Source organism: Arvicola amphibius, chromosome 10, assembly GCF_903992535.2.
Source record: "Arvicola amphibius chromosome 10, mArvAmp1.2, whole genome shotgun sequence".
Taxonomy (NCBI): domain Eukaryota; kingdom Metazoa; phylum Chordata; class Mammalia; order Rodentia; family Cricetidae; genus Arvicola; species Arvicola amphibius.
In genome coordinates, this window is record NC_052056.1 from 7,323,518 (window position 1) to 7,335,687 (window position 12,170).

Below are 12,170 nucleotides of genomic sequence, written 5' to 3' on the forward strand. Positions count from 1 at the left end.
TGTACAGCTATTTGGAAATGCTGTAACAAAGTAATAAATAGGAAGAGGACAATAAGAAGGACTTTAAAGTCACTGGTATGTTTTTCAAGTCCTGGACTTAGTTTATGATTAAAAATTTATTTTGACAGGACTTTGGTAAGTTTTGACTTAAGACTAGAAATGTATCCTGTTTCCTGCAGTTTTATTTGAAGAAATTGCAACCTAGAAGTTCAAATCTCCACTTTCTTAGTTCAAAAATAAACCAAGAATAGCCAGAAGTCTTCCATTAGAAGGAGCCAGGGTTTATGGTATAGTCTCAGATTCTTGAGTGAAGAGGTTGATTATCGCTCCACTTAACTATGATTTCAGGTGTCATAAAACGGTACATTCCTAGGGCTGGGGATGCCCTCTGTAGAATGCCTGCTTGGTATGGGTTCAGTCCTTGTCACCACATAAACCAGGCATGGTGGCACACCGGCCTCGACTTTGACTTTTGGTCTCAGAAAAGATACCTGCAAGGTACAGCTCGATAGGTTGTTACGTCATATTCAGGCGTCACATTCTCATCCCCTGAGCCTTCGTGTGTATACAGATGTCACGTTCTCATGCCTTCCATTTTTTTTAAAGGATTGTCCCCAACTGAAATGGACACGTCTCGAAAGGAAAATGACTAATCACAGTCCACTTCAGCATTTTAATTATCACTAAAAGCTTGTGGTTACTGTAACCACAACAAAAAGCAAAAGTTTTTCGAAGGGGACTACTAAGTGAAAAGATCTCATAACTAAATCCAAGTGTTTCTCCTTGAGTAGAGTGGCTTGTGTTTAGTATTTGAAACCAGGGTTAAATTTGTCTTCGATAAGATGGAGAAATGTTGAGTCACATGATAGAGCCTGTTAGAGGAACTGATTTTGTGCAACGCATCATATTGTGGCTTTAGGGGGAAAACAGCAAAAAGGGGAAGAGGCTAGAAAAAAAGCAAAGGCAAGCAGAAACATGGGTTGTCAATTTTCCTAAAGCCCTATTAACTACATTTCTCCTCCATTCTTGTCTCTGAAATAGAAGCAGAATAGAATAATTCTGCCGAACACAAATAGCATGATGGGTTGAGAAAAAGAAACGGTATGGAACAGTGTGATCATTCCCTTAACTATAAAATCCCACGGCCTGCAGATCGGCACATCACTAAGTGACAGCCACGTTTCGTTTTGCAGCCTTGAGGTGGCTGCTGACTCCCTCGCTCTCTTCCACAGCCTGGCATGGAGTTCCAGGAAGTCACTCCCTACAGTCAGGAGCGGTCTCCCGGGCCTGACACCATGGACAGCTCTCGGGGCGCCAGCCCGCCCGCGCGGTTGGCAGACCTTGCCCAGCCCTCCCCGGTCGGTCGGGCCCGCGGAGGCGGCAGGGGGTGGTCCCGATGCCCGACGCGGGCCCCCGCGCGAGGAGGCCGGACCCTCTGCCGGTTTCCCTGGACGTACGACCCGTCCGCTCCTGCGTTGGCCAAGGCGTCACGGATGAGTCACGGGGACTGCGGGACCCGAGAGGCTCACAGGCGCCCGGCTGGGGCGAACGGCCCCGCGTGGGCGGAAACTGCTCTGTCCCTTCACCCTAAGGGGCGGGCCTTCCGCCCCCGGCAGCGGTGCAATGCGGAAGAGCTGGGCCTGCTGGAGCGGAAGTGACGCCACCGGGGGCTGTAGCGGCGGCGGCTGCGGGAGAAGGAGGAGGAGGAGCCGGAGGAAGAGGTGAGGCGGCCGGCGGGGGGCGGGGAGCGGCCGCGGCCAGATCCAGCGGCAGCCGGCCGGGCGGGTGGACGCTTCTTGAGCAACGGCGACCACCGCAGCCGGGACGCGAGCGGTTAGAGGCGGCTGCGGGGCGGCCCACGGTGGGTGGTGAGGGGACCGCGGGGCGGCGGGTGGCTAAGGTGACAGCGGCTGTCACCCCGCGGGAGGGAAAGGACCCGGTCAGCACAGGCTCCGGGGCATCTCTTGAGGCGCATAATGGAGGCACTGGACTCTCCGGTGCCTCCGTTTCCCCAGCTACCCCGGAACCCCTCGAGCCGCGGTGGGGTCCATTCGTCACCATGACCTGCGTGACTGGGCGGAAGGCGGCGGTCACCTGCGTGGCTTTCCCTGCCCGTCGCCGCCGCCCTGGGGATTCCGCGGTGCTATAATCCCTGCCTTCCTTCGGCCCCCTCAGGGGCTTTGAGGCAGTCCGGTTGACCTTCCCTCCCATCTCCTGGCCTTTTCCGCCCAAGGATCAACCCGAAGTTCCCCCTGAGTTCCCTTCCAGTAGTGACAGATCGTGAAGCTAGAAGCTGATAAACAACCCCAACCGAAAATACACTCCAGATTTTTCCTGTGGGTTAACATGGGAAATTCACCGTATCCAATTCAGTACCCGCAGTGCTAAAACCCTGCCTTTCCTTGCTGTACCTTGAGACTTGGAAGCGTTTCCTTATGCCTTTTGGTAAAAATTTGGTGACGCCTTATTTTTTGGAATAAATGGTTCACCCCAGATTTCTCTTTTTCTCCACCCCCGCCTCCATCACGCTTGGCAAGGAGGGACCCCTTGCAGCCCCCTGGCTTGACTTGGCTTGGTTTTCACAGTGCCTCTCTGAAGAGAGGAGAATGGCGTTCAGCAAAGGATTTCGAATCTACCACAAATTGGATCCCCCACCGTTCAGCCTCATAGTGGAAACTCGGCATAAGGAAGAATGTCTCATGTTCGAGTCTGGGGCTGTGGCTGTGCTCTGTAAGTCACGTGTTTTAGCCTAACTGATTATGATCTATGTTTTGGTTTGTAGCTCTGAAGTTCAACAGTTCATAAAAAAATTCTTGGAAGCCTTCTTACACAATTTTATCTGATGGATTTATTTTTTGACTTAATTTGAATGAAACCTTGTTTCCTGTAAACTCAGACTTAGGTTTTTGTTTGTGGGAGGTGGTTCAGGAGGTGCAGATTTTGCCTGTGGGATTTTGTTTTTCTTGGGTTCTACTTCTAGAAGAGTATCTTTCTGTGAACTACTGTTCCTGTTATGTCTTATCACATGAACCCAGTAGGACAGCTGGCTTGACATCTGTAATGCCCAGAATTTTGCAATAATATTATCTGTTATAGGTTTCTGTATTAGCTTATCTTGAACCCTTATTTATTTTTGTTGTTTTTTTATTTTATATTTTTTTATATTTGGTGTGCCTCGTGCGCATGTGTGGTGTTGGTGGGTCAGACTCAGGACTTCAGTTACCTAGGCAAGTGTTCTCCTGCTGATCCCTTGCCGAGTGCGCATGTGTGGTGTTGGTGGGTTAGCTTCAGATCAGGCATGTGATGGATCGACTTCTCCAGCCTAAGTGTTCGTATTTTCAGTAAAAACTGCAAACAGTTTCTAAAAGTTTCATGTGAGATATGCGATTGTTTTTATATTATTTAAAAATGATTTTGATTTTTAAAGAAAAGAACTACTTAACTGTAGCACACACAATCACACACAAAATAAAGTTTGGGTTAATTTGTGACAGGTGGATGAAAATAGAAATTCTAATTAACATGCTTTTTTTTACATTTAATTATTTGTGTGTAAGTGGGGGCACATGTGGAGGTCAGAGGTCAGCTTGTGGGAGTAGATTCTCTCCTCCTACTGTCTGTGTTCCAGTGATAGAACTCAGGTCATTAGGCTTGGTGGCAAATGCTTTTTTCCTGCTGAGATATCTCAATGTGCCCCATACTTCATTCTTAATATAAAACTGGGGCAGGTAAACCCAGTTTGGGGTTGTCTCAAGTATGATTTTTTTAAACAGATTTTCTAATGGTAATTATTTGTTCTTAGGATTTTTTTTTTTAAGCAGTCTGTTTTAGCCTGATCCTTCATGATATAGCCAAAGCTGTTGAACTGCAGATCCCCCTGCTTCCATGTCCTGAGTGCTAGGAATACAGGTGTGCACAACTGTGCTAGGCTTATGCGGTGCTGTGGGCTGAACGGGCTTTGCACATCGTAGGCAAACACTCTGCCATGTGAGCTATTTCCCAAGCCCTCTTTGATAGATTTTTCTCAGATTGTTTATAGGTCATATATTTATAAATTAAAATTACTGTTTGGGCTGGGGGTGGGTGCTTAATTGTAAGCATGAGGACTTGAGTATGATCCCAGCATCCTCATGAAAGCCTGGCATGGTACTACATGCCTCTAACCCTAGAAGAGGGAAAGCAGAAGCAGGAAGATCCCTGGGACTCTCTGGTCAGCTAGGCTGTCAGTTCTAAGGCAATGAGTCTGTCTCAAGAAGTAATATGGAGAGCAATAATGGGAAACATCTGATATCAACCTCTGACCGCCATGTGAACTCTCACTATATATACGTGTATGTGTGTGTGTATTTAATATATAATAAATACATAATAAGGAAGGTATCTGATAACAACCTCTGGCCTCCATGAATACTCTGTATGTGTGTATATATGTGCATTTAATTAATAAATATAAAGGAAGACACCTAATGGCAGCCACTGACCTCCATGCATACTCTCATGCATACTCATATATGTGTGTGTGATATTACTGTGTGTATATATGTGTGTGTGTATGTATACACACATGTATACACCTAATAATGTTTGAAAAACATTTACTAACATAAGCCATAAATCTTTCAACTACTGCTCTTTCTGTAGACTCAGTAAGTAGAGCACATAATATCCTAACCCATGCATTTATAGGTGTAGCCTGACTAATACAGTAAAATGTATCCTGGTGGGGAAAATAATAGTGACATAATGAACAACTCTTAAGCAAAGATCAGTATATAACAGTATATAAATATTTAGTGTATATTTTTTATACATACAGTATCATGGTTTGAAGAAAGAGGCATGAGGCTAGATACATCCAAGAAAAAGGTTAAGTAACATTTAGCATAAACTTTATTACTCTAAATTGGTTTTTATGTTTTAATAAAATAAAAATGACATGCTCCCATGTTAATCCACATAGGCTACATTTTCATACTATAGATGTACTTACACTAATGAATACTGAAATAAAACCTCAGATTGGAGGGCTTTGGTTGGTAATATCATGTCTTTCAACTGCTTGTGTTTAGGTTGACATTACCTGATTTATTAATGTTTAAATTCTAGTATATTTTTAAATTGTGGTTACTCATAATTGCGGTGGGAAGGCATTATGAATAAATTATGAATTTACTTGTAGTTTTAAGTTATTGCTGCCATACGTTAAGGTTCAAAAAAAATCTAAGAATAATTATACTTTTAAAACCTCCAGTAGTTATCTTTTATGTCAAATAATGATTTTTAAAAGGCTCTAAAACTTTCATTTGGGGCATTAATTATGAGGTGGAATAGTATTAAGATATCTTAACAGTATATACTTATTTTCACTGCTAGTAATTGAAACTAAGTACTGCATATTAAGCAAGCACTCTAACACCAAGCTATATCTGTAGCTCAGTTGTTTCTCTTCATTGGATTTAAGCTGTGTAAGTAATTCTAAGAGGATACAAACGTTTGAATACTGCTTTTCTCTGTAAAGCTAATATAAATGGATACATACTCTCTTGGGTATGTGTTATGTTTTCTATAAACTCTACAGCAGCACATAAAATATATTTTATTTGACTTTTTAATTGATATATAAAAAACAAAAACTACACATGTGGCTACAACACATGATGTTTCAACACATTTATATATTATAGAATGTTGAAATGGGTTGGACATTTGCCATTTATGGTGAAAACATGCAAAACTATTTAGTCTTATAGGACATTGCTACCTTTAGCTACACTACTGTGCAATAATAAAATATTAATCTTTAAGAGATAACTTTTTTCTTTTTAGATAAGTTGACTTAGAAAATTAGTTAGGTGCTAATGTTATATTAAACATTTATAACCCCAACACTCAGGAGGCAGAAGCAGAAAGAGCTTGTATTTGAGGCTATCCTGGGGTACATAGCAACAGCCCATCACACAAAAAGTTTAATTTGACATTTGGTTTGGAGTTATACCAAGATAGATGTTGTCCTGCATGTTTGGCTTCTAAAACAACCTACAGAATTTTGAATGCCTGCCCCATTCCGGGAACTGTCCATAAGATCTGGGTGTGTTCTCTTCACCTCCCTCTTCTCAGCCGCTGAATTTCAGGGCAGCCTGCCTATCAGTTTACAAGAAATGTCCTCGAAAGTCATTTTTATAGTACATCAAAGTGTGGCCCTGTTTTCTTAAGGTTAAAATCCCCGGCCTGTCTATCAAGGTCCTCCTTGGCCTCACTCCGCTCTTTCTGTAGTGGTGACCTCCTCTGGGAGATGGTTTCAGTGTTCTCCCAAAGTGGTAGGACTTACCAGTCTTTATCATGTTCTTTTAGATTTGTGCCAACTTAATCAGTCATTGATGTGTTGGGTTGTTTGTTTGTTGTTTTAGGTTTTTTTCTGACAGGGTCTCTCAAAGCATAGGCTAGTCTCAAACTTTCTGTGTAGCTGAAGATGACCTTGAACTTCTGATCCTCAGAAGTGCTGAGCCAATGGCTTTCTATGTCTAAGCTGCACAACATAGTCATCTGGGAAGATTTCACAAATACTGGTACCTGGGCTTCTTTCTCATAGTCATATCAAATTGATAATTTCTGAGCAAAAACATACATGTAACTGCTATATTTACCAGGTCACTTTTTTTGACCTATAGATTTTTATCTAAAATAACTATGTTTCCAGAATTATAATACTGTAATTGTGTGTTATGAAGCTAATCATTTTCTTGAAGCCCTCAGACTGAATCAAAAGGTGGTTTTTCCATGACATTTTCAGTACAGTGTTCTCATATCACGTGGAACTGTATACATGTTTCTTAAGGTTTTCATAATGCTTGGCACAATATTTTCTCACAACTAGGGAGCACATAGTTAATGATTAACACTAGTGGGAAAGACTACCCTACATTAGAGATTGACAGACTCAGAGTTGTCTGTTTGGAAATACAGTATATTGGCTAAGCAGATGACTCCATGGATAAAGTGTTTGCTGAGCAACTCTGAGGACTTGAGTTTGGGTTCCAGCACCAACTTAAAATTTGAGCTGGGTATTGACTGGAGAGAGGCAGATCCCAGGGATGACTGGTCAGCCAGTAGAGACATCGAGCTCTGGCCTCTGAGAGATGCTTTCTCAAAAAATCAAGCGGGGAGGGACAGAGAAACACATCTGACCTGCCAGCATCTGACTTTCATATGTAATACGCAGGCAAGCACAGCTGTACACACACATACCCACATCCCACACACATGTATGTTTTGTATCTTTTTGTTTGTTTCTTTCTTTTGCCTTGGTGGATGGAACCCAGGATTCACAGTTGTGGGCAAGCACAATACTACTGAGCTGCATTTCTTGCCCAATTTAATTTTTGATTGGCATATAATAATTTGTATAGTTTTATGGGGTACAGTGTAGTATTTCTCTATATACATACAGCACTTTATGATCAGATCAAGGTAATTAAGCATATTCATGGTCTCAAACATTTATTGTTTTTGAACCATTCAAAATCCTTCATAGCTATTTTGAAATATACATTATTATTGGCTATAGTTACCCTGGTGTGTAAATAGAGCAACAGAACTCATTTCTCTTATGTAATTAACTTTTTATCCACAGACAATCTGTCCAGCATCACTCCCATCCTTTTTGGCCATTAGTAACTGTTATCCTAGTCCATATTTCTGTGACACTGACTTTTCTTAGATTCCACAAATGAGTGACATATATCACCTAGTGTTTGTCACGCTTCCTTGCCTATTCACTTCACATTGTGTTCTCCAGGTCCTTCCATACTGTGAAGATGACGGTATCTTTTTGTGGCAAATGGCATTCATTGTGTGTGTGTGTGTGTGTGTGTGTGTGTGTATGCATATACATATATATACCACAGAATACCTGTTGTTGTTTGTTTTTTCTTTCTTTCCTTTTTTTTTTTGTTGTTGTTGTTTGGTTGGTCGGTTTTTGGGTTTGGAAGACAGGATTTCTGTGTAGTTCTGAATGTCCTGTAACTCTCTTTATAGACCAGGTGGCCTCTACCTCCCCAATGCTGGGATTAAAGGCATATGTCACCACTGCCTGCCTGTTGTTGTTTTTCTATGAAATTTATTTTCTGTATTTAGATAATTGCACTAGGTATCATGGCACACACCTGTGATTCTGCTTGCTTAAAAATTAAGATGAAATGATCTCTGGAGTTTAGTTTGAGAGAAGCTTGGCCAAGACAGTGTTTGGGGATCTGAAAACTGGTTAAAAATCTTTGCATCTGTTGGCTATTGTTTATTCTGGAAACTATTAACATTTTTTTTTAATTGCTGCTCTTTAAATAGAAAATTATTTCATTATTGTTTTTCTCTTATAATTTGAAAATTTTCTTGAGACATTTTTATCTTCAGATAACAATATATATGTTTTTGGAAGTATACCCATTTTTTAAAATTATCAATCCAGAAAATGTCATTTACACTGAAGTTTGTTGTCTGTGGAACAGTGGTTCAGTGTATTAGCTAGACTGTTGCCTTGGGCAGTATACATAACAAGTGTGGGTGCTTGATCTGTTACAGCAGTACAATTTTTTAAACCATAAATGAATTCATTAAGAATAAAAGAAGACCAATGCTTTTTGTGTGGTTCAGTGCATACACACACACACACACACACACACACACACACCAAAACAGACTTTGATAGGAGGACAAATTGCCAGATAAACCTGCCTTAAATTTACAGCCTTGTATTTTATAGTCCATCCCATGCTTCAGTAAATAAATAATCCATTTCACAACTGTATCCTAAATAGAATATAAAAGAAAAAGGTCACATAGTGTATGTGAAGTCTTGAATTCAGTGCCCAACGTTGTAAAAACATAAACACCAAAAATAAAGCAAGCAAACAAAACCCAAAAGATAGGGTGAAATGATATAAATTGTAACTTAAAAGTCAAGCCTTTGCCCCTTTTGAGATGACGCTCGTGTAATGGTGGTGAAGGTGAATGAATGCTCCTTATCCTCCAGTGCTGTCATTTTCAGCCTTTCAGACAGTGTGATCTGAGTCCTTTCCAGGCGCAAGTCTTGTACGTAATAGATAGCAAAGCCAAAACAGTTAATTCTGGATCTGGTTTTACTCCAGGATCTGCTTCTGAGTTTTCTTTCTACCTAATTCTTTATATTATAGAAGTGTGAGTCATAATACTCCAAGCCAGTAGTATATTCTGGATACCTTCACAGAATGTAAACTGTCATGCTTCTGTGGAACTACAGTTTGAGGGGAAAAATTGTGAAAAAGTAGTTTATTTACTAGAAGTTTACTCTGCCATCAAAATGTAAAGCTCTAGATTTGTAAACCTGATTGTTCCACGGTGCCTTTGGGTCTCATTGTATTGTAGAAAGCCTGTCGACCACAGTAGTATCTGAGAAATCTGCTTATTAAGTAGACACAAGCGGTAAGACTTTTTGAAAAGGGATCTTACTCAAGCCCCAGCTAGCTGAAAACTTTGTTTCTCAGGCTGGCCTCAAACTCAGCAATCCTCCAGCCTCAGACCCAAGAGCAGGGACTACAGTAAACATTTAAATCCTAATAACTAGTTGCTGTTTAAGCAAAATAATGCAAACAAGAAAAAAATAATGTATTTTCTTAATAAATGACCACAGTTACTAATGGATGTGCGTGCTTGTTGAGCTACAGAGAACCTTCACACCATGGAGCTGTGGAGGAGCTGCTGTTCTGTATTGGTTTTTGAGGAGAATTGTCATTTAGCGCAGGAACTGCCAGAACCCTGACTTCCCAAAGGATGGGTCATGGAATGGATCCGCTGCAGTCATATGTTAAGCTCTGGCCACCTCAGGCTAATTGTTTACCTGATATCCAAAATCTGTTAGAGCCTTTGGTGTTTTCTCCAACTTAAAATATCCTTTCCCCAGTCCACTGCAGTGCCCCGAGGCGTCTCTTCATACAGTTCAGGAGTGTGGTGGTCACATGCTTTATTCCTTTCAATTTTGTTCCTTATGCTTTGTCCGTGTTTGCCAGGTATGGAAGTGTGACTTCAAAGGATTAAATCTCTCCGGCACGCCATTAATCCCTACACTCAAGCAGGAGGCAGAGGCAGGTGGATCTCTTAGTTCAAGGCCAGCCTGGTCTACAGAGAGAATTCTAGGACAGCCAGGGCTACACAGAGAAACCCTGTCTCAAACAACCAAAATTCCAATGAAGTCCTTCCATTTGCTTCTGCTGTTGTGAGGTGATGGTCTTAGTTTCCTGAGTAGGAAATGAGGAGCAAAAGGAACAGCAGGGGCTGGAGAGAGACAGGCGCTCCAAGGTTAAGGGCACTGGCTTCCTTTCCAGAGGGCCTAGCTTCAATTCCCAGCACCCACATGACAGATTATAACCATCTTTAACTACAGTTCCAGGGGATCTGATACCCTCTTCTGTCTTCAACTGGAACCAGACATGTACATAGTACATAGACATATATGCAGATACAACACTCAAACACATAAAAATAAACTTAAAAAAATTAGATATCCCTTCTCAAAAAAGAAAGGCAAATCTATAGAAAAGTTTTCAGTTAAAAGTGAAGTTGGTAGTGTTTTCTAAAGAGGAAATTAATAAATTTATATTTTTGCCAATAAATTATTACTCTGTTAGTATATAGAAGTATGATTAGATTTTAAAATATGGCCATTAAGAATATGATTGTTTCCTGGGCTTAAATGAATGTCAGCTTGTAAAATTTTGAATGCCAAGTGTAATAAGCAGCAATGACAAGCAGTGCATTTTTTTAAATTCCAAATGCTGCCAGTCAGCATGGTTGCCCTTTAGATAAGCTGCAGTGCCCCTTTTTAAAACATAAGTGAGGGAAGAAGTGACTTTAGAGCTGACTTTTTATGTATAAGATGAAGTTTAGTTAATGTTAAAATTGTTTATGTTAAAAATTGTGATATTTTTATATAAAAATTGAAATGTACATATTTAATAGAAAGTAAAAAGTAGCTTTAACATCAGCTTTTAAAAAAGTCAGCCCAGACCTGACAGTGAAGCAGCAGCAGGAAGTGTCCAAGTGGAGAGCAAGTCAGCAGTTCCATTGCTTTCATTTCCTTCTTCACCTTGCTGTGGGCAAATAAAGAAGGAAGATAGGGCCTCTCCCTGTAGCACAAATAATAAAATCCCAGAGACAGATGTTGGGGTTCAGCCTGAAGATCAGAAAAGCAAAGCAGGGGCTGGAGAGATGGCTCAGAGGTTAAGAGCACTGACTACTCTTCCAGAGGTCCTGAGTTCAATTCCCAGCAACCACACGGTGGCTCACAACCCTCTGTAATGAGTTCTGAAGCCCTCTTCTGGCCTGCAAGTATACATGCAAGCAGAACACTGTATATGTAATAAATAAATAAATCTTTAAAAAAGAAAAGAAAAGAAAAGCAGCCAACCACTAGAGAGACATTTTATTTACCTTTACCAAATCTGCAGACCAAAAGGGCAAGATTCTGTCTCCAGAAATCCTTAGACTCCACACTCCTGTGAGTTCCTGTCACCTCCCCTTTTTATATTCCTCTCTCTGCCCAGTCATATTGCCCCTCTCTCCGACTCCTAGAGTTGGGATTAAAGGTGTGAGCCACCACTCCCTGACCTGTATGGCTGGCTCGTGTGGCTGCTTTGCCCTCTGATCTTCAGGCAAGCTTTATTTATTAAAACACAAATAATACACTGCTTTGTCTCCCCTTGAACAGTAAAACTGCAGTAGGTGACATTTTATTACACAGTCTTGGGTCTTTGTATTCTGAGTCTGAAACACAAATGCCCAGAAATACAAACAAGAGTTTTTGCTTCCTGTCGAGAACAGCCACAGAAAACTAAATGAAATGAACAAAATGGTTTCCGATGTTGACAAGTACGTCAGACTGAGTGCTTAAGAGGTTTTATTGCATTAATGGAGCAAAGTAGCTCTAGACCAAATTCTTCCTTGGTCCTACCAACAAAATTTAAGACCCCAAAGACTCTGCTTTTGTCTCCCAAATTATTATTTCTAGTAATTTTAAGTTTCAAATAACTTGTTCTCAGAAGTTTAAGAAATATGTATGTTTGTGTGTCTGTATCTCTATCTATATGGCTGATATATACACATACCTATAAAACAAAATTTGTGTGTTACATGATGCGTACATA

At 40.9% G+C, this 12,170-nt stretch overlaps 1 protein-coding gene across 5 annotated transcripts in view; it reads left to right on the forward strand.

Annotated features, from left to right (window-relative positions):
- Window positions 1-1,623: 1,623 nt before the first annotated feature.
- The window catches only part of Synj1 (synaptojanin 1), a 77,471-nt gene continuing 66,924 nt past the window's right edge, over window positions 1,624-12,170 (forward strand). For 2 of the 5 annotated variants that reach the window (XM_038344742.1, XM_038344745.1), the window contains exons 1-2: window positions 1,741-1,861; window positions 2,586-2,730. In XM_038344742.1, the coding sequence (XP_038200670.1) occupies window positions 2,607-2,730 (124 nt within the window). In that variant the 5' untranslated portion in view covers window positions 1,741-1,861; window positions 2,586-2,606. The other 3 variants (XM_038344746.1, XM_038344743.1, XM_038344744.1) reach the window with 3 other exon arrangements.